Genomic DNA, 23,560 nt, shown 5'->3' on the forward strand with positions numbered 1-23,560 from the left:
ATATGTAATTTAATTGTGCAACTCCAGAAGGAATTTGAATATTGTCATTATATTCCTTGTCCCCAATTCACTTCTTCTGACATCTTCACTATCACTTACTTTTACTTAACATTGTTTACTGTATTTTTCGTCTTCCTAAGCATGAACTGAATTTGCTGCACAGTCTACATATAGTCCTGCAGCAGATTTCACTTCTCTTCTCAACTGTCCTTAAAAATTTCTGCTCTAAACATTTTAAGTCACTACTTCCAAAACTTTCAATTAATAATTGTTACATGTATGTAATATTTTTCATACTAAAAATTGTATTTGTAAAATGTAAAAAAATGATAAGTTGTACTCAAAATGCACTGCGCATGTTCATAAATATTTGTTAATCGGATTGCATGGTTATTTGTAGTCAAACATGTTTATTTATTTGTATTATTATTATTTGCATGCCAGCGCCTATGACAAGTTGTTTGGATTAGGTTGTTTTTCATATAGGTGAGTGTTAAAATATATATCTATGGAAATTATGACAGAAGTGCAATAGAATTAATGATTTTACTTTGTTCTGCAGCTTTAGCTTACGTATCTTGATTGATTGCTTTAATGTCTGCTTAATGAACTTGAGAGCTCACAGGTAATACATTCTAAACTTGTAATGCAAATCTATGACAAATACCCGTCAGTTATTTCAATGCTAGACTCAAGAGTGAGATGTTAAAATTGAAGTCTTGGCCAATAGCTATCATAATTAATTAATTATTTCTTATACCGGTATATTATTAATGATGATTTATCTATAAAGAAATTAATTATAATTTCTGATGTGACATTACTTACTTATTTACAATTGGCTTTTAGAGAACCCAGAGGTTCATTGCCGCCCTCACATAAGCCCGCCATCGGTTCTGATATGACATTAACATCAAAATTATATTACTAAAACACAAGAAAGAATTGATCTTATGAAAGATTTTTATTCAGCAAGTCACCCGGGGGTCCCATGCTAATATATGCACAGAGCAGAACTTCACAGTAATTTCCTGATCAACCGCCAAAACATTCAAATCTCCTGTTAACTCTATAGGCCTACTATTTTTAAGTTGAAATTTTTGTTTTTCAAGTTCAAGGCCCATGGTTATTGTCCAAACCTTTGTATTGATTCATCTTTGCTGTACATCATTTTTTACGTCAAAGTATTGAGTTTGTTGGAGGTACCAATAAATGTAAGTTAATTCTATAGATAATTCATATTTTTCTCCTGTGAGTGGCTTTGTAGGCAGGGCCCAATGCACTGCTTTGTCCAGGGGCCTATAATGCTGTTAAGACAGCTCTGGCAGTCAGTATAAAGTAAGCAACGTGATTTAAATTTATATTACAGCATATTAGCATTATTTTTATTACCCGGTAATCCACAATTAATTACTGTAAACACAAGTACCAGCTGAGACCATATTCGTACCTCTGAACTGAAGTGCAAACATTCTTTCTAATCCATATTGTAATTTTTAATGATTTTTATAAAGAAGTTTCCCAGTTTAAAATATTGCATAATTTCAACTTTACTGGAATGCAAAATGGGTATAGCTCCGTTGTCAATTTTTTAATATTGAAGACACAACCAACCAACCAAATTCTATAATTTTCTGTTCAGGCATTCTGCTTTGATGCTATAATAATCTTTTACGTTAAATATCTCTAATAACTGTGGGAAGGCTAGTTTTTTTTTTTCTTTCCAATGTATGACTACATGTCATTGAACTACCGGTACTAGGTAGGTACTATTTTACCTTCTACAATTTAAGGTACTGGTAATATGTTTTATATTATGATAGGTACCAGTAAGTATTAATCGTGTTGTAAATTATTATACAAAAAGTCATCTTTATCTTGGGTAAGGCACTGAATACTGATACACAATAAACATACACACAATTAAATTTGTAAAACTATAAGAAATAATTTTGATAATTATCAATGTATTACACTAATGTGAATACTGCTGTCTAAAGATTTAAGAGTATGTCACTTATTACTATAAATAATTAAGTCACATTAATTATTATTATTTCATACACTTTTCACTGAGTGTTTATTTATTCATAGCCCTTGTAAAACCTTCTGCACTAGGCCTTGCAATTCCACTGCTTCCCTTCTCTAGTATTGCTCCCTTCACACATTATTTTCCATCAAATCAGTGATTTTTAACCTTTATGAGCCATGCAACTGTTCAGAATAGCTATTGCACGTATAAGAATGTAATAGTAAATATCAACAAAAGATACCTACTCAGGATAGAAAATCTGCTTCTTGTGTAGGTTCAGATAACATAACTAATTATACGATGAAAGAGTAATGGAACGGAAAAAAATTCTCTCCGGCGCCAGGATTTGAACCCGGGTTTTCAGCTCTACGTGCTGATGCTTTATCCACTAAGCCACACCGGATACCCACCCCGGCGCTGGACAGAATCATCTCAGTTTTAAGTTCCAACTCTCGGTTCCTTCTAGTGGCCGCCCTCTGCACTACGTCATAGATGTCTATGAACGCAGGACCAAAGTCCACACATGTGCTGAGATGCACTCGTTATGAGTGACTAGTTGGCCGGGATCCGACGGAATAAGCGCCATCTTAAATCACGAAGTGATTTACGCATATCATATAAAATATTTTAATGTACCGAAATACATATGATATTTCCATGCAGATATTCTGCGTCATCATACGATGAAAGAGTAATGGAACAGAGAAAAATTCTCTCTGGCGCCGGGATTTGAACCCGGGTATCAGGTGTGGCTTAGTGGATAAAGCATCAGCACGTAGAGCTGAGAACCCGGGTTCAAATCCCGGTGCCGGAGAGAATTTTTCTCCGTTCCATTACTCTTTCATCGTATGATGACGCATGGAAATATCATATGTACTTCGGTACATTAAAATATTATATATAACTAATTATATTATCTGTGGATTCCTTGGTTGTATATAGGATTCAGGGGCTCTTGGTTAAAACCACTGCTTTATATCGTCACTGTATTTACTATAGCTTCCTAAACATAATATTTAGTAGATTTATTGACAGTTTACTAACTATACAAATAGGTCCAGTTATTTTTTCGTAAAACTTGTTACAATTATTAATTATCTTCTATGGATTAGGCTACTCTTATCTTGGCATGTGTTTGTATATGATGCGATGTTGATAGTTGCTTTAAGTAAAAGCTGAGTGTTGATTCTTTTGCTTTTCAGGGCACATACTCAGTCATGCATAAGAACGTAAGCTTTGTGTGAGCTGTGATCGTGATTGCTTTGTTTCTAACCTATTTGTGCTTTATGTCCAGTTTACCTTTTTGTTGTAATATAACACAGTTTAAAAAAAATGACAGTAATATTTTATTACACCGCTTCTGAGTAGAATAACCACATTAAATCTAAGCTAGTTTATCTGGTTCAAAATTTATTTTAAATATTTGACTATGAACAAGTACAAACTTTTTTTAACATTTAAAATGTAAATAGTTTCTAAATAATGTGATGCAAGTGAATATTTAGTAGTCTGAAGATATTATTTCTGTTCGTCAGAAATAACCACACATTTTAAAACTGTCCAATTAAATAATTTCATTTGACGTTTCATAAAATCCTTAACTTTCGAATAAATTAAAGAAACTAGTTTCCTATATATCACAAAGTAGTATTGCATTTGTGCAGTTCCTTTACAAAAAGCTAATACAAAACAAAGAACATAACAAGCTTTATGTAAGACATGGGCAACAAAGGATCTTATCAAAAGAGAGATATAGGCACTGGATCAGTAACTGTCCATGCATAGACTATTGGAAACAGGTAGGTAAGACACATTACTGACACCTTAGGAATACGGATTACAGTATTCAACAAATCCTTTAATGAAGTTTCTACAGTTTTTCTAATTAAATTTATTTTTAACTCTAAATCAGATCTTGATTTCATGAATACAGAACATTTCGTAGTATGTATTTTTAGTAGCTACTTTATCAATGTAATTAAATTATTGCACAATATATAATATCACCACAGCAATATATGCTTAGTCATTATGGCCATCTCTAAATTGCTTCTTAATTAGAAAAGCTTCTGCAAAATTGCTTCACTCCAGAGGAGTTTATTAGTTGTGTAGGAGCTTTGAAAAAAATAATTCATTAACATATCAGAGTTTATAATACAGAGAGTTCAGCTCGACTCTTGGAAGAGAACACGCGCATCAGACATGCTTGCATGGCTGGCATAGACTGTTTCATTATCAATCTGTACCGGTAACCTCAGTGACGTCGCCAGGATCAGGGGTGCGAGATTTAAAAATGGGGTGAGAGTTGTAAAAATGTGGTACATAAAAAATCCAAAATGTTCTCTCATACACTTGCGCGCATACTATATATTTGTTTATTATTATTATTATTATTATTATTATTATTATTATTATTATTATTATGATTATTATTGGTCAGCATATCCATAACGATATATTAAGGGATGTAGTTTTTTCACATCCAAGAAACTGTTTGTTTTTGTTCTTCAAAATAACTTATGCCTAGTATTTTTTAAAATAAATTGTTCTCTGGGGTGCGGAAAGGGGTGCTCCGATTTTTTATGGGGTGCTTGCACACCCTTTCGCACCCCTCTAGCGACGTCCCTGGGTAACCTCCCACATAATTTTACTCATATAACTTTGATTAGTAATAGCATGCATCCTATTCTTATTTTATAAGGAGTACCGACCTGTATTGTAGGGGGTTGTTTAAAGTGGTACCCAGTATCCATCTGTATTAACACATTCCTGACATTTTTCGATAAAATTATTATTCACATACAAAAGTTCTACATAAATCTGTAATGCTTGCAATTTCTCTTCTTACATTGCCTCTAAGTTCTTCTACAGTGTGAGAATTATTCCTGTACACTTTATCAAAGAGCTTTTAGGTTATGTATAATAACTTCAACAGATGTCGGGAATCTGTGAATGCAAAAATGGACACCACTTTGAACAACAACATAAATTAATTGGCTATGTATGCAATGGAGGGAGAAGGGAACTGGACACTTTAACCCATTATCTCCTGGCTTAGTTGCTTCATGAGTGATTCCTTATAGGTGCATCTACACGTTTAAATTTTCCATGCGTTTACGCATGCAATCTGGGGAGAATATTGAAAGAATCAAGTTAAAAACGAACCTTCAATTAAGATGCATGTGGATTTTGTGTCTACACAGTGCGCTGTGTTGAATGTCATCTTCACTACGTATATATATTAATTAATTAATAAATATTAAATATCATTCCAATACTTAGCCTAGTTGATTCGCAAAACTGTGGTCGAACACTCCATATGCACTCTTATTGCGATTATCTTCATTTTCAGCTTAAGAAGTCCACCATCACCAAATAAAAGAATTTTCAGTTTATTCCCGGCCGCCTAAAGTAATCAGTTGCTTGCTACATACTATTGTAGAATGAAAGACATACAAGACACCCATAGGCGAGGATAGTTTTCAATTGCCGCATGTGCTCTCATTTTTAGTGGATAAAAGTATGCACAATTGAATGAGTTTCGTTCACTTTTGCATGCTTAAAGTTGAATAGTATAGATGCACCTTATGAGGTTCAGACTTATCTTCGGACAGTTGACTAAACAGTAATTATTATGAATTAAAATATAATTATGTCCATGCTATTATTAATCAGTTATATGAATAAAAATAGGCGGGAGATTATAAGATGGATAGTGGCACAGTCTACACCAGCCATGCATGTCTGATGCACGTGTTCCCAGCTGGAAACCAACCAAGCTGAATGCTCTGTATCTTAGCTTACCAGTATGTTAAAAATTGAAGTCGCAAAATACCTATATTAACAAACCACATTTAAATCTAGGTTAGGTTCTTGTTAGATTGTTCTTGTTACAAAAGTAGTTTTAAGTCTTTCGCAACAATTCCGTATAACCTTCATCAATAATATTTTCTTCATAAATTTATTGGTGAGATAATTTTACACCTACAGTTCAGGTATTACTCTACATTTTCAGTTTTTACATGTTATTGTTGAAAGTTAACTAACAAGGCATATATTGATGTATGTATAATGTCATAATATTATTATTATTATTATTATTATTATTTTCATTGTGATAGATTAACAAGAATGTAGGATCTAGATGAGTAGATTAAAAAACTAAATAAATTTAGTAGACAGGAAATAACGTTTGTATTTAAACTTACTGCCTTACAAGTACTAGTACTGGTGATGTTATTGTTGACATAGGAAGGAATTATAATTATTATCTATTTCTTTACAAGACAAGTGGAATTTACAGATATCAAACATATAGGTGGAAATTGAGTTTGCTTATGATTCACAAAACTAAAAAACTATATTGCCTACATCTTTCTAGATGATTCAGAATTGAAATTACTCTAATTAACAAGTTCAGGAGAATATTTAGTAAATTTTATGAGGACGGAGGTTAAAATATATCAAAGAATATTTAGTAAATTTTATGAGGACGGAGGTTAAAATATATCAACCACATACGATCTCTCTGGTAAAAAAGGATCTTTTTGATGGAAATCTTTAGTCAACTGCCAAGGAGAAATTTTGGTACCAGTAATTACTTCAGAAGAACTTCAAGTGAACTGATATTTGTTCAGAAGGTGTAAAAAAGCACATAGCAAATGACATCTCCAGTATCATCCGCAATTCAAATAAGATATGACTTATAGACCCACTTTTATTACTTATTCATTTCGAATTATATTAGATAAATTACAGACTATGACAGTCGTTCCTTCGTATGCTTCCATGTTTTAGAATGTGGAAAAGGTTATAAAGGTTAGTGATATACAGCGTTTAAATTGTTGTCTGCTATTCCTCATAGTTTTCTAACGATGAAATTAAAAATACACAACAAAAATAAAATGCTCTGTAATAAGTTATAAGAATGTTGTAGTTTTTAAGCAAGTTTTTTCTTTGCAAATATAGTACTTGAAAATAATAATTAAATCTATTTAGTTACGTACCAGTAACATAAAATTTTTAATTTCTATTTGAAACTAAAATTACAGAAGTAGGTATTGCAAAATCTTTATCATAAAGCAAAATATTTAAGAGAACAATAAGGTGGTTTGATGTAATCACTTTTGTTAAACATATAACACAGAATCAGACATAGATACACATAACAGAATAAAACTTGTTTTGAAATAGTGTTTCGTTCTATTTTGTATAATGTTGGAAAATAAGCTACACATAATGGTAATTAATTTAACGTCCAGATTGAATCAAGAAAGTATTGAATATTTAAGAAGCAATTATTTACAATCACTATTATTTAATTACCTACTGGTACACATACCTCGTAGAATTCTCTTTATTATTTATTATAATTAATTTCTTCAAGATGGATTGATTAATTGGCAGTTTTAAAACAATCCAAATGCATTTATTTAGTGTTACTTTAAATAATTATTCAAAAGTAGTTTACCTTCAGTCATGTGCAACTGCATTTTTTCTTCATTAAACATTATTTCCCGTGCCATACTATCGTGGTCTAAGGCATCATGCCTGGGATCCGCATTTCGGAATGAGCATTGGTTCGAGTCCTTATGGAGAAGGAATTTGCTCATGAAATTTCTGCCAGTGTATGGAACCAGTGCCTACCCAGCACTGTGAAGAATTTGGGGAGCTATGATAGGTAGCGAATCCAGTTATGGAAATCAGCTATAACGAATGGGGGGATCATTGTGCTAACCATACGATACCTCTTACTGATCGGATGATCGTTCACCTCTGCTGAGGCATGTGGATGTAAGGCCAGTAACGAGTTGGCCAGCATTGGCCCTTCATGAGCTGTCACACCACGGATTTAATTTAAATTTAAACATTATTTAATATGATTATATAACATTTATTGTACGTGCAGGGTGTAAGTCATAACAAATAAAATAAGATTGTTCCTTCTTTCTGTGTAATAAATTATCATGCAAATTAATTACTTTTGAGTACTAATTATATATTAGAAAATTATTTGAATTAACATTTTATTAATTATTTAAAACTGTAGTATGTATTCTACAAAAGTGATAGAAATAACTTGATATAGTAGCATACTTCTTAACATATTTGATTAACATATGCAGAAATTAACTGTTCTTATTTCAGCCATCTATTGGAAAAGACAACAGATGGAATTCTCAAGGCTGCTAAGTTAGGTGACTTGAAGTTGGTAAGTGCAACTACAATTTTATTTTTTATTTATTCAATTTGGCCCAAATAGGACTTACCATTTGACACAGAATAACTCACAGTTGTTTTATTCAGTACTTAGATATTGTTAATATATATTTATCACAATTAATCTTTTGAAATTTATTCCCATTTTCGTAAGTTACAATGTCATGAATTCAATATAATTCCTAAGAGTAAGCTAAACATGACTGTAAGGAAAGTGTATTTTCACTTTAAGAATCAACACAATACTTCATGTCGTGACAATACTTCTGTCTGTTCTAGGTTGTTTCTCTCTTTCTCTCTCTCTAGTAGATGTGTAAATTTAATCGCACCTACCCTAATTCTTATAAACGTTGACTTTTTGTTTTAGATTGTGAGACATATTTTTTGCCAAAAATAATACAGTACTAGCAAAATTAATTTTAAGAGAGAAACATGTTGTCCTCCCCTTCTATGATATTATTAGGAATTTAACTAATTTCCCAATAACAATTTTTCAACAGTCGGCCCAGGTTCGATTCCTGGCGGGGTCAGAAATTTTCGTGTAAAATTGCTACTTCGGGACTAGGAGATATAGTGGTGCACAACTTCTAGTCACTAGATTGTGCAAACTTCTCCACAGTGCATATAAAGAGAAATCATATGTCACTGTTGATAGTGATTCGTCCATTGGACGGGGATGTTAAGCCTGGCAGCCCCTTGGTGCTATTCGATAGGAATAGGCTACGTGCCGGCACCAGGTTTCCCATTCTCCCTTCCTCACCCATTCTCTACACTACACTTACACGAACACTTACACATACACTCATCCTAGTACAGAATATAACTCTCCACAGATATGCATCATGCATAACGTGGCCCACCGAAGTGATGTGCAACTTGAAATTGGGTCACAGTCCTGCCATCTGTCTGCAATATGCGGAACCCGAATCACGCAAGTGAAGTGGGTAGGCATTTAGGTATATACATACATGTATACTTTTCAACATTTCGACAATAAAAAGTTTTTTTTTTTTTTTAGTGTGCACTGACAAGAATAAAAATACAACAAAATACTTGAAAGCAATAGTCTAATATTAATGAAAATTTACATTGTATAAGTTACCGGTACTTGATACAATTACAAAATAAAATTAATATAAACAATTATAGCAGAATTATATAGAAGAATTGTGAAAAATTATCTTGTAAGAGTCATCAGTATCTTAGAGCTAATAAAATGATTATTTGCTGTTGTGCCATTATCCTTCTGCAAGCACTTTTCTTGACATTTCTCGGCATGGTTCAATACATACGCCAGAGAATTCTTATGCAGATTGGTTCCATGTTCTGTCGGCTTAATGGCGATAGTGCAGAGTGCCTGTCCCGAGGAAGCTAAGCAGTAAAGGAGTAGGAACAGTCTGCGTAGGGAAGCATGCACAAGCCTGTCCATATGCTGGCATATGACCTCTTGCCTCTTGACAACAGATTTGTTTAGGTACTGGCAGAGGTTGAAGTGGGACCGGTCTGCATAGGAACTCTCTGTACTCTCCATAGATACTCACTCACCAAGTTGGCAACCCTGACCATTATTGTTAACGCGCTCACTAGCCACTCGATTTTTAAATAACAATTATATACAGTTCAAATCTACAATGTTGTCGTTATTATTATTTCTAAGAGTCTGGCATTCCATCTAATGAATTCCATTTAATAATAATAATAATAATAATAATAATAATAATAATAATAATAATTCCGGTAATTCTGATGCCAATTTGTGGAATACCGGTAATAAAAATTTCTTTAAAAATCCCTGATTGTAGTAAATATGATATTACATTTCACTTCAGATAAAAGTTATATATCTCAGAAGTTCGACAGTCATAAAGTGAGATTTAGTCGTCAGGTTAGTTTTATAATTTCATGACTTACAATTAGTAGGTCTATTTATTCATAGAATAAAGAAAGAAATATAGATTAGTTTACTCGTAGTAGAACTATGGGTATCTGACTGTTTACACTACTCTCTTAACATACCGGTACACGTTATTATGGCCTTTTGGTTAACTACTGGTACCATTTTTTACTATTTTGTATAAGAGTTTATAGCAAATGCAAGGCCTGATAACTCCATGAAATAATTACACAGGCCTGCAAAATTAAGGGTCATAAAAACTTTTCTAAAAATTTATGCTACATTTATGGTTTTTTGGGATGCTGAATCCAAAACTGAACTCAGATTTTCTCTATCACGTACACCTGTACCATTTTTTCGCAACATGCATTGACACTTTTAGTAATGTGAATTGAATTCATTTATTGAATTTAATATGGAAAAGTAATGAAGTGAAACATATTCTGTGGTAAATATTAAAGGCATATTTTACAAAAAAAAAAAAACTACTAGATTGTCGTAATTAACAACTCATATTTAGTCAAATGCTTTATACCTCCTTTGTCTCTTCATGGAGTTGCTTTTCCTCTTGTGTGAGGTTCAAGAGATGTTCTTTGTGGCCAGCGTTTTGTTCCCAATGACTGCTTCTTGCTCTGCTGGCCCATTCATAGAGGAAATATGGAAACTCAGTATACCCAGCCTGCTGACCAAGAAGCATGCACAACTCTTCCAGATATTCATATTCATTTATTGCGTCCAACTGATCACATACATGATATGGGACATGTCAAAAGTAACACACAATTACTAAGATACAACATAATTAAAATACAGCATACGGTAGTACATTAACTAAAATATAACATACAAAATTTCAACATTAACACAGATCATCCAATTATAATCTTTATATTATTTTTATCTTTGTAAGAACCAGTTCAAGATTCTCATAAGTTTCTTTAAGGTGTACCGAATGACCAACTAAGCATAGTACCAGTACTTGTTGCCATTGTGCAAAAGCACTGATCACTGCCTTCAGACTTATTTTGGAGGAATCGATAAAATTCATCCACTTCTTACTGAACATTAAACTTTTGTATCAAACCAGAAATATCACTGCAGTTTTCTAAGGCACCCTCTTATGAAGAGCAGGGCGTAAATTACTCTTCTGTACTCCTGTACCAATAAAGAAATGTTCCTAGTGTCAACAAGTTTATTTCTTTTAATGTGGAGCGTAAGAGCTCAGCTCTTTTTCCTTGGGTAATCCTAAATCTCTTATTAAATCATTGAGTTCAAACTGGTAAAACTCTTCAGGTCTCTCATTCTCTACATCACATAGCCTTCTAGATTATGTTTCTGATGCTCATGAATAGATAAGTACAAAATTTTACATTACAGCACTGGGTTCTGGATGCAATAGAATCATTAGTATATTAACAATATAAAACATAAAATAAAGTTTTGCGTAAAAATGGTGCGTGATGTGCCATTTTTTATGTCATTTCTGGCTTCAACACACGAAAATACCGGTACATAAAAGAGCTAAATTTTTTTTTAAGTTTTTGATCATAGGTCTGTGTTATTAGAGTAGTGGTATACCAGTAATACTTTTTAATGTAACATTGAACTTTTGATTCGTATATTTGATGGAAATGTTTTTAATAATCCCATAACATCCTTGGTTAATGTAGTTAAAGCAAACTAATACTTGCTTTATTTATAAATTGTACGTATTGACACCATGAATGATATTTCGTGAGATTTTTAGATAAAAAGATTTGTATTTTCTATTTGATAGTTTCTGTCTAATGTCCTTATAAATTAATGTAACCATTTGACTTTTAACAACAGATCTTCTGCATAAAAATTGTTACTTCCATTCAACAGATGTTATAAACATTTCATTATCTCCATAAATTAAAATAAGTTAATTCTTTTGGCTTCCAAAATTAGTTTATATATGAAGACTTCATCTACATTCTGTATGCATAGCTGTCTTCTCACATTAACTTTACTCAGAAATTCTATTTAAGCTGAATCACTGCCAAAGGTTGCCATAGTAGGCCTACACTTTCTCTAGATTTTAGTAGTTATCAAACTAAAATCATGTAAAAATCAAAATGTTGGGTTAAAATATTTATACAATAAATGGATTTAAAGATTGCTGTCGTCGTCGCAATCATTATCATCATCATCATCATCATCATCATCATCATCATCATCATCATCATCATCATCATCATCATCATCATCATCATCATCCAGGGATTAATATTTCAGATTTATTCCAGTTCCACTAAGTTTTGAGAGTTAAAATTCTTCAAATCATCTTTTCTTCGGCTTTTCAATATTTCTGCTCATTATAGATCCACAAAAGTTTAAAGTGTCTGGAACATAAACTCACTTATGCAGGTATATGACCGTAAAGCGTTCATAAATAATATTTTATTTCCGAAACTACAGTATAAAAGTTAGGTACTGTACGACTTCTCAATTCTACACAGTGAAACTGCCTTTTTGCCATTTCTTTTAATTCGAAAATAACATTGTTGCATATTAATCACTGTCTATAGCTGAAGGAGCTCCACTCTCAGGGTTACTCGCTGCTCTCCATCGATGCTACCGGCCAAACAGCACTCCATTATGGTTCTCGTTATGGACACAAAGATATTGTCAAATATCTGATAGCCTGTGCACCTACTTCTATTCTTAATATGGCAGACAATGACAAGTAAGTACTATAAAATAGTGGTCCGGAAATAGTACATACTACATTTTCCTCACAGGCAACAATAGCAGTATTTCTGTAAGATAATTACGAGGCTCGTCCATAAAGTAATTTCCCACTCGTCCCACAGCAAGCAAACCATATGTTGCGCAAAGCAACTGGATGTACATGATAGAGTAATGTCCTGGCATGGCACATGCGCTAGCGGAACTTCCCGAGTGCTCTCAGTAGCTTCGTTGCATTGGTTGAAGATGGACGTTTCTATTCCAGCTCCTGCCAAGTGTGAAGTGCGGTCAGTGATAAATTTTTTAATGCACAGGGCATAGCGCCGATTGAAATTGATCGTCAGCTGTGCCAGGTCTGTGGGCCTAACGTCATGAGCAAGCAGATGGTGCGTTGCCCACAAGGTCGTCTGTGATGATGGTTGGCCTCCCACTGCGCTCCTCGTCATGCACATTTTGGCGTCCTGCTGAAAATTGTCTACAGCAGCAACGCACCATCTGCTTGCTCATGACGTTAGGCCCATAGACCTGGCACAGCTGACAATCAATTTCAATTGGCTCTATGCCCTGTGCATTCAAAAACTTTATCACTGATGACACTTCACACAAGGCGGGAGCTGGAATAGGACCGTCCATCTTCAACCAATGCAACGGGAAGTTCCACTAGCGCATGCGCCATGCTAGGACATTACTCTACCACGTACACGCAGTCGCTTCGCGCAACATATGGTTTGCTAGCTGTGGGACGAGTGAAAGTTACTTTATGGACATGCCTAGTACTTATACACAGGTATTACATTTTTATGTTCTGCATGAGATGTAATACAATATATTACCTAATTGTCACTGTGATCAATAAGGAGCGGATTCCTATGTAATTAAATATTTTTCTTGCGTGTGATAAAACATAATTAACAAAGTTAAAAATTCCGAATGTCAAGTTTCAAGTTTAAAATTCGAATTTTATTTCACATAAAAATACATATTTTCACAAAAAATTTATGTAAATACATATTTTCAGGAAATCTATTATAAACATATAAATCTTGGAATTTTTTTACTTAAATAATTTCTTTACAAGAACTTTTAAATATTTTTAAAACTAAATCAATTATATCACTCAGAAATACGTTATTTTTTTTTAAGAATTCTTGGTTGTTTCATGTTTCTATGAGCTGTGTGGTGTATCCGTGATCCATTTTTGTAATACTATCGCCTCAAGTTCTGAGAACTGCTAGGTATCATATCATTATTATTATATGAGAATAAATTAACATGGACAAGAAGGAGAGATTTTGCAACACATAATTAGGAATGTTTATTGTTGCTGAAGATGATTTCATTCCACACTTTGTTTATGAAACACAACAGATAAGAGCTCGGGTATAAACATTATTTATTTAAACAAATCTCTCGCCTCTCGTTCATGCCTATGAAGTGAGGAAATACATCTTGTTGTGATTTTCCGTTATCGGACTATAAGCATAAGCTGCGTAGTGTAGGCGTGGTGGCGTCGCTATAGGAAGCTTTACTCCGGCATTGTCAGTCAGTAGCTAGAAACATTTTTTTACATTAAGACATGTGTATATTAGCCTCTTAAGATGCCTAAAATCAAATCGAGTTTAAGATTGCGTCTACAGCAGTATGTAGATGAATTTAAAAACATTTTTACTACTGACGGAAAAGTGTTATTTTGCCAACCGTGTGGTAAATCAGTAAGTGCAGATCAGAGCTCTCAGGTAACCCAACATTTGTCTGGAAACAAGCACATTGCCGCTGCTTCACGTGTGCATTCTCGGCAAAACAGTGGATATAAAAAAATGTGTAAAGTTGCTCAAGCATTGGAGGGTGTGCCTATAGGTGAAATTGACAGTGTAGGTGTTTGTGACATTCGTCTCTTTAAATATGCACGTCTGACGTCCTGTGATGTGGAAAGATCGTTTTCACAGTTTAAGTCGTTGTTCAGAGATAATGGGCATGCATTTGTGATGGAGAATTTGGAAATGACCTTTGTTGTTCACTGCAATTCTCGGACAACTACTAGCAACTGATACTCAAGTGTGATTGGTGAGTACCTAGTAACATTTTTTTTCAAGCTAAGTAAGGTATTTTTGTCATATTAAAAAATATATATATTTTTTTATTTTTAGCAAATATTTTCGTACTTTTTAGCACATAAAAAATAAATATATTTAAATTTTTTTGCACATAAAAATCCGCTCCCTAGTGATCAATCACGACATATTACTCATTAAGGTATGGTCACAGTCACTACTTCTGCAGTCAGGGCCAGTTGTAATAGCTGCACAGATGGCTAGTTCCTTTGGGCGGGCAATAGAATAAAATTGAAATGTAATTTAACAATATTTTAATGTGGTGATTGGCAATGAAATAGGAACGTAGTGTTCAAAGTTTTTTTTTTTTTTTCCTCGCTGTTATTTATACTCGCTTTAACATTTCTGGTCATATCGCAAGTTAATCTTTTTGGGTGAAATCCGAAGACCTGTGTACTATTATTGAGACTGGTTCTAGTGTTGTGAACTAGACGGCGACTGTATGTATTACTGATTTCATGATTTGTTATGAATATGATTTCGATGATGAATGAGGCCAGTGATATTCAGGGATGTTGTGGCTCGAATTTCCTGGAATTTGCCTTATGGTTGAGGGGAAAACCTTGAAAAATCTCAACCAGGAAACTTAACCCAACCGGGAATCGAACCCGGGCCCTCTGTATAAGAGACCAACATGCTGATCCCTACACCACGGAGGTGGTCTATTCGAAGTTGACATAAAGCCGTCATAAAAATCATAGGATTATTTTTGTAAATAGTGTTGGCAACTGTCATGTTTAAAATGGTATGAAATTAAAAAAAGAAAACTATTGTTATTAGACACAGAGGCGTCATTTGGGGAGGGGGGAGACAAGGTAGGGCAATTTCCCACACTCCCCGAGTTCAAGATTTAAAAATTAATAATTGAGTAGTAGGCCTACTTCTAATGTACCTTTCATACTATAATATTACAGTTTCATAAATGTTCAAGAAATAAAAGACGGGATTTGTTTGAGGTTAATTCAGGAAATTGTTTGTGGCAATGGCATATCATCTGGCAATGCCTTGTCCCATTAGAAATGCACCAGAAAATATTGGAAGCCTAAGTGGGTACCGGTACCAGTACATTTACAGAAAAGGTTGAAGTTGAAACACCGGTACCGGTACTCTGTTTAATGTGCCTGGACTGTCTCACTCCATTACCTAATTACTGGATAGGGTGTACTGATCCTGCCTGTGATAATATTCATTTAATCCTTAAAACCACTCTTACCTAACCTAAAATTACATACCAAGAATAAAGATGTTTCACGCAATTCAAGTGATAAATCCTATGTCACTCTTGTTTTTTTTAATGTCTACATTGTTTTAATTCATAATGCAACATTTAACTAGGTATTTTTATACTCGTATGTTGTTTTCATGTGTAGTGCAACATATAATTAGAAGGTACAGTTTACATTCGCATTATTTTCCATTGTAAAAACATAACTATCGGTATAACCAGATATTTGTTGTTTACATCAGGGGACAGACTGCTCTTCATAAAGCTGCAGCTTTTAAGAGGAGAAGCATCTGCTGCATGTTGGTAGCTGGAGGTGCATCACTTACTCTCCCTGACCACCAGGGTAACACCCCTCGTCTTCTTGCTCTCCATGCTGAGGATCATGAATTGGCAGCCTATCTTGAGAGTAAGTAATACACAACTGTAGAGCAATATGTAGTATTTTATATATTGTTTAAGCAGGTATCTATCTACACTAGTATCCAAAAGTTAAGCATAATTCAATATTTTGTTCCCAACTTATCAGAATGACACCAAACTTGTACAAATGAATCACACAGGATCTGGTACACAACAGAGTAACACATATCAAAAAATTTTGTTTTATTGTGGCGTAGGAACACATTTTACACAATTACGGTACAAAATCTGACTATCACGTCCAGAACAATGATGGTGTTGAGCGGTTAATATGAGGTGTGGTTACCTCTCATAGCTACACAGGTGTCGCAGCGCCGTGGCATGCCCTCTATCAGGTGCTTCAAGAGTTCTGCAGGCAGCTGTTCCAAATCTTGATGAAGAGCGTTGCGGAGAGCTGGAAGTGTCCTCGGTAGAGGCTGGCGGGCTGCAATTCGTCTTCCTAATGCATCCCAGACATGCTGTATAGGGTTCAGATCCGGGGACATTGCTGGCCAGTCCATGCGCTGGATGTCTTCTCCCTCAAGATACTCGTCCATCAGGTTGGCTCTATGCGGACGTGCATTGTCGTCCATGAAAATGAAGTTTGCACCACTGAAAAGTCGCACATGTCGTTCCAAAACCTCGTCTCTATACCTCTGGGCATTCACAGTACAGCTGCAAAGATGTACAGATCTGTACATCCATTGAACATTATGCCTGCCCACACGAGTACGCCACCAACACCAAATGGGCGTTTTTCCACGATGTTTGTGGGCTGAAACCGGATTCCACGTTCTCTCCAGATTATTGTGCGATGGGAATCATTGGTCAAACTGAATCTGGACTCAACTGTAAACAGCACATTCCTCCATTCGTTAAGGTCCAATGTTGATGTTGCTGACTCCACTGTAAACGGTTCCTTTTGTGTACTCGAGTGAGTTGGACACACTGCTGGTCATCTGGCATAGAGACTGCCTGAGCCTCCTGTATACACTTTGCCTGGAAACTCGAACGCCTGAGGCGGCTGCAAGCTCAGAAGACAATTGTCTTGCAGGCGTCGTCCGATTACGTCGTGCTGTTAAGGTCAAATATCGGTCCTCCTGCGGCATTGTGACCTATGGGCGACCTCGTGCAGGAATACAACGAACATCTCCTATGTCTTCAAACCGTCGCCAAAGCCTGGAAATGATGCTTTGTGCCACATTCAGGGTTCGAGAAACTTCGGTCTGTGTCTGACCTGCTTCCAGAAGTCGATTATTCTACCCTTCAAAACAGGGTCCAGTTGGTGTCTCTGTGGCATGTTGGTGCTGTCCTGTATACTCCTTGATAAGAAACTACACACGAGAGAACAAGAACGAATGAGTCGCACTGGGTCTGTTTGCTTACCTTCGAAACACGTGTTTATTCGGAGGGGAGGCGGAGGTTGAGGTACCCCCTCCCTATGCACAGAGCACAAGTACGATGTGGCACACACTGTGATGAAGTTTCATAGCGATTGCTCACCATGTTCCCTTTAATTTCTCTGTTTTACGAATTATGCTTAACTTTTGGACACTAGTGTATATGGGTGCAGTTATTTAGAACTGAGAATAATATAATAGACTAGAGTTACTGTTCTACCCAATACAGCAAGCAGTATTTAAAAAATCAGAAAATATCCAGTTTCTCAAGTGGGTGGTTGAATACGAAATTCGGCCTTGCAACTTTCTTTTTACAATAGCCTACACAGTTTATGAGATATAACCTGTCTGAAGAATCATTGCAGATGGCAGGTAGAGTAAGCTTGGACATAAACATGCGATCGATACTGCATTACGTCACCCTGTTCTGACGTACTATGCACAGCGCTGAGTTAAAGAAATGCCTCAGTTCAGTTTGCTCAGTCTGCTAGTCGGTATCGGAAGTGTGTGTGTACACAAAGGGAATGGAAACTCCGCCGAGACACTCGTCACGCGCAGTCTTACACTCGCAAAGCAGAAATATATATACAATGTGCTAAAATTTTGTAAAGAAGAGAAAAAGAAACGTCTTATCATTCCATTAACGAACGCTGTGAAAAGAACAGCAACGGCGGTGGGGAAGAGTGAAAGAACAAAACATACTACAGCTAAGGAGGTGAGGAAGCAAAGTGCATTGGAGGACAATTTTCAACTCCTGGTGAAAGCCGCCCACATCTAAAGAAAATTATACTTTATGACTTTGAAAAAATGTGTCATCCGCAGGATATTTTTGGAGTTTCATGAGAAGAAAAAGGAAATTTCGACCCTACGCAAGCTTCTGAATGCTGTTAAGAAACAGATACGGTTTAATGACAGAAAAGATACATTCTGGAGGCTGTCAGTTTTGAAACAAATGACCACACAATCAGTAAGCGAAATCAGCAAAGAAGACTGGATAAAATGCTGCCAATCTGTTAAACATATCGAGGACGAATATTGGCGTCGTGACGCGTTAATGGAAGAGGAAATAGAAAGGATAGTAATAAACATAGGCATTGTGAGTGTGATGAAGATGAGATGGATTATGATAGGCCAGGTAGCAGCACAGATACAGCAGACGAATGCAGTTCAACTGATAGCGCAGATAAAATTGAGACATCTGCCACGGGGATACATGTACTTCTGGAATAAAGTACGTGTATATACCGTACATGTCAGAAAAAGTAAATTCAACTATGGTATTGGTAATTGTATTTATATTCATAACAGCTGTTGATGTTTTTATTGTCACACTATACCAACATTTCTCCAGCTGACTTGCCATGCATCGATACTGAGAGAATCGCATTCACGACACACGAGCGCCCTCATCTGAAAACTGCAATGTTTCGTCAGACGGGTTATATAGCTTTAAATTGAGAATATTGTTATAATGGGTAGAAGTGTGAATAAACAATGGACAGTTAATTGCATTCAGAAACAAAGCAGATAAAAATTGTTCTTTTTAAAGTTGAGTAGAGAACTTTCCATAAAGGTGAAAAACTCAATAAAAGTATAATAGAAAATGGATTACGAAAGGAATGTGATATTTTTTTTAAAACGTGCAATTGATTTTACAGGCAATAAAAATGAATGGTCATAACTGGAGCTGGGCCGATACTACTACAATTTCTCGATACTTGATACTGATAACTTACCTGTTTAAAAGTTTCAATACTCAATACCTGTACTACAACTTCAGACGTGAGTGTAGATATTTGTTTGAGAATTATTTTATTATAGATTGCTCCACCCTTTCGGTTAATCCCTTACTGTACATCTTGATTACACAACTTTTAACACTATATCACTTCGGAATATGTATTATATGTCTTTCTCGTGTTAAATTCTATCGTACCTGGTTAACATGTTTCGGTCTGTTATTGACCTCCTTCAGAACTGGTTGTCAACATTGCACTACACAAACACACCCCACAGGAAACAAAACAAAAGGCGCCAAGACCAGCAACAACCAGTTCTGAAAAAGGTCAGTAACAGACCGAAACATGTTAACCAGGTACGATAGAATTTAACACGAGAAAGACATATAATATATATATATATATATATATATATATATATATATATATATATATATATATATATAATATATATATACATACCCTTACTGCATTTGGCTCACCCTTAGTGTCCCTTAGACCTATGTAAGCCAGATAATCGAGACTAATGTAAATAATGTGTTAAAGTGGAAAAATCATATTAAAGAAATTACCCCCAAACTAAATTCAGTATGTTTTGCTGTTAGATCTATTTAAGAGATAGGTACCAAATCTAAGGAATCATGTAGGTCCATTTTCAAAAAACAACAACTAATGCCCATGGCTACAACTATTTTTCCATTAATAAACTTCCTCTATGTAATCGTAAAAACTTTGTAACTACTTCAACAGTTCATAGCATAAATACGCGTCAAAAAAATTACCTTCATACTTCATCATTAAGTCTATCGTGCTACCAAAAAGGAGTATGTTATATGACTGTAAAATTTTTAATAGCCTCCCTATGAATATAAAAAATCAAACTAAAAACATAAGATTATTTAGGTTCTAATCAAAGAAGTACTGCTACCTAATTTCTCACGCGTTCTAGGTGAATTTATGCCATTCAACAATGCTTCATGAATATTTTTGTCTTGTATTAAGTATCGATACTAACTCTTTGTGTTGTACTAGTATATTGTAAAACTCTTCTGTATAAATTTCAACTAGACTGTGACTATAATTAAGACTTTATAATACTTACTTACTTACTTACTTACTTAACTTACTTACTCACTTACTTACTTACTTATTTACTGGCTTTTAAGGAACCCGAAGGTTCATTACCGCCCTCACATAAGCCCGCCATTGGTCCCTATCCAGAGCAAGATTAATCCATTCTTTATCATCATATCCCACCTCCCTCAGATCCATTTTAATATTATCTTCCCATCTACGTCTCGGCCTCCCTAAAGGTCTTTTCCCCTCCGGTCTCCCAACTATCACTCTATGGATTCTGCTACATGCCCTGCCCATCTCAAATGTCTGGATTTAATGTTCCTAATGATGTTAGGTGAAGAATACAATGCGTGCAGTTCTGTGATGTGTAACTTTCTCCATTCTCCTGTAACTTCATCCCTCGTAGCCCCAAATATTTTCTAAACACCTTTTGTTCAAACACCCTTAACCTATGTTCCTCTCTCAAAGTGAGAGTCCAAGTTTCACAACCATACAGAACAACCGGTAATATAACTATTTTATAAATTCTAACTTTCAGATTTTTTGACAGCAGACTGGATGATAAAAGCTTCTCAACCGAACAGGCATTTCCCATATTTATTCTGTGTTTAATTTCCTCCCGAGTATCATTTATATTTGTTATTGTTGCTCCAAGATATTTGAACTTCTCCACCTCTTCAAAAGATAAATTTCCAATTTTTATATTTCCATTTCGTACAATATTCTCATCACGAGACATAATCAATATACTTTGTCTTTTCGGGATTTACTTCCAAACCTATTTCTTTACTTGCTTCAAGTAAAATTCCCGTATTTTCCCTAATCGTTTGTCGATTTTCTCCTAACATATTCACGTCATCAGCTGATGACAAGCAGTTCAATTCCAAACCCTCACTGTTATCCTGGAATTTCCTAATGGCATACTCTAGAGCAAAGTTAAAAAGTAAAGGTGATAGTGCATCTCCTTGCTTTAGCCCACAGTGAATTGGAAACGCATCTGACAGAAACTGACCTATACGAACTCTGCTGTACGTTTCACTGAGACATATTTTAATTAATTGAACTAGTTTCTTGGGAATACCAAATTCAATAAGAATATCATATAAAACTTCTCTCTTAACCGAGTCATATGCCTTTTTGAAATCTATGAATAACTGATGCACTGTACCCTTATACTCCCATTTTTTCTCCATTATCTGTCGAATACAAAATAGACTTCATAAATACTATTAAATTTTTTTTGACATGTTCCATATTCTAGCTGTGAAGTGATGTACGAATACCATGGAATGTAAATAAATACAATACAATACAAAAAAATAAATTGTAAGTTGCTTAATTTCAGTCAGTCTTTATGATCTTTTTCTGTCATATTCATTTCTAACTTACAGGCCAGGAACACTTCCAGTTAGTGTCAGAAGACTTGGAGACAGTCGTCTGAGCTTCACTGAGTTTGTTGTTCATCAACAGTATTGGACCAATACCCTTCAAAGGAGATAACTCTGATAGGACCAGTAACACTACTAAAAGAAGAACTGAAAGTTTCTTAGAATAAGCAGATTAAGTAGATACACTGAAGATCGTGCTTATTCTTCATACAAGGCAGTTGCAAGTCCAAAGACACGACTTTGAAGCTTAATGCTTAATAGCTTCTGTAGATCAGAGTGCCTCCTTAAATGTGCAGCCAATTACGCATTGGAAGAATTCATGACGATATGTGGGTAGGGCTGTGCATTACACCGAATTATTGCTACAGTATTGAAGTGGTCTCATTATTCAATAATACATTGATACAGCTGTAAGACAGGTAAGGCTTCGGGGTTGTTATGAATCATATTCAGACATAAAAATCGCAACTGTGGCCAGTTCAGTAAAAGCCAATATATGTCAGAAGTATATTTTTGTCCGAGACATAACGTGAAATAACTACATTTTAATGCAGATGTGACCAATTTCCCCTCCTTAAAATAAGCTAAACAGAATTATGGGAACAAAACGAAGAACATAAAATGTAAAACTAGTAATAGATATGTATAAAAGTTCAACATGTTCACGAGTCGTTTTTATTTGGAGTGTTGAAAGAAAGCCGCGATTTAATTGTATCATTATGTAGTAGGTTGTGTCTGGTAGTTAGATTGAAGTATTTATTATCGTTTGAGCCATTTTGGCGCAGTGCTGTTATATTAATCAAGGAATTCTGACAGAAATGTAAGTAAATGAAGATATGGCATAATCAGGTGTATAGATTACACTTGGACAGATGTGCTCAAAAAAGAATGAAGTTACAAATTAACGTCAAGACTGCATATTAATAACTTTTGTATAATTTGATTTTCATTCTAAAAATTCTAATTATATTTATCAATAAAACATTCTGTGCTGGTACTGTACTTTAACCCTTAATCCCTACACATAATGAACCTTACATTGACCATTTCCTGGGTTACTGGGGAATCCCATAAAATAAAATCTGAAAATTTTCAACTCGAAAATTTTATTTATATGCATATTGTCATAATCCTCTGATCATAGTAATATAATGTGACGACCACTCTCTTTAATTTGTACAATCAGGGCACATTTTCACTTGATGTTCTGCATAGATGGACTTCAAGCAGATGGTGTATGTCATGCTGCTTTTCTGGTTTCTGCTTTTGGCACATAGGTACCTCTGAATGATCTTTCTTGGCTGTGCCGGAATTCTCAAAGCTCCTCTAATATTAGCCTGAGGATTGGTGTGCAAATTTTTATT

The 23,560-nt window shown here is 34.9% G+C and overlaps 1 protein-coding gene across 7 annotated transcripts in view; it reads left to right on the forward strand.

Annotated features, from left to right (window-relative positions):
* The window catches only part of rdgA (retinal degeneration A), a 727,627-nt gene extending 704,429 nt beyond the window's left edge, over positions 1–23,198 (forward strand). For all 7 annotated transcript variants that reach the window (XM_069823282.1, XM_069823283.1, XM_069823288.1 and 4 more), the window contains 4 exons: positions 8,180–8,243; positions 12,698–12,855; positions 16,436–16,599; positions 22,200–23,198. In XM_069823282.1, the coding sequence (XP_069679383.1) occupies positions 8,180–8,243; positions 12,698–12,855; positions 16,436–16,599; positions 22,200–22,249 (436 nt within the window). In that variant the 3' untranslated portion in view covers positions 22,250–23,198. The remainder of the gene's footprint in view (positions 1–8,179; positions 8,244–12,697; positions 12,856–16,435; positions 16,600–22,199) is intronic.
* The last annotated feature ends 362 nt before the right edge of the window (positions 23,199–23,560 follow it).

This window comes from Periplaneta americana, chromosome 4 (genome assembly GCF_040183065.1).
Source record: "Periplaneta americana isolate PAMFEO1 chromosome 4, P.americana_PAMFEO1_priV1, whole genome shotgun sequence".
NCBI classification, from domain to species: Eukaryota; Metazoa; Arthropoda; class Insecta; order Blattodea; family Blattidae; genus Periplaneta; species Periplaneta americana.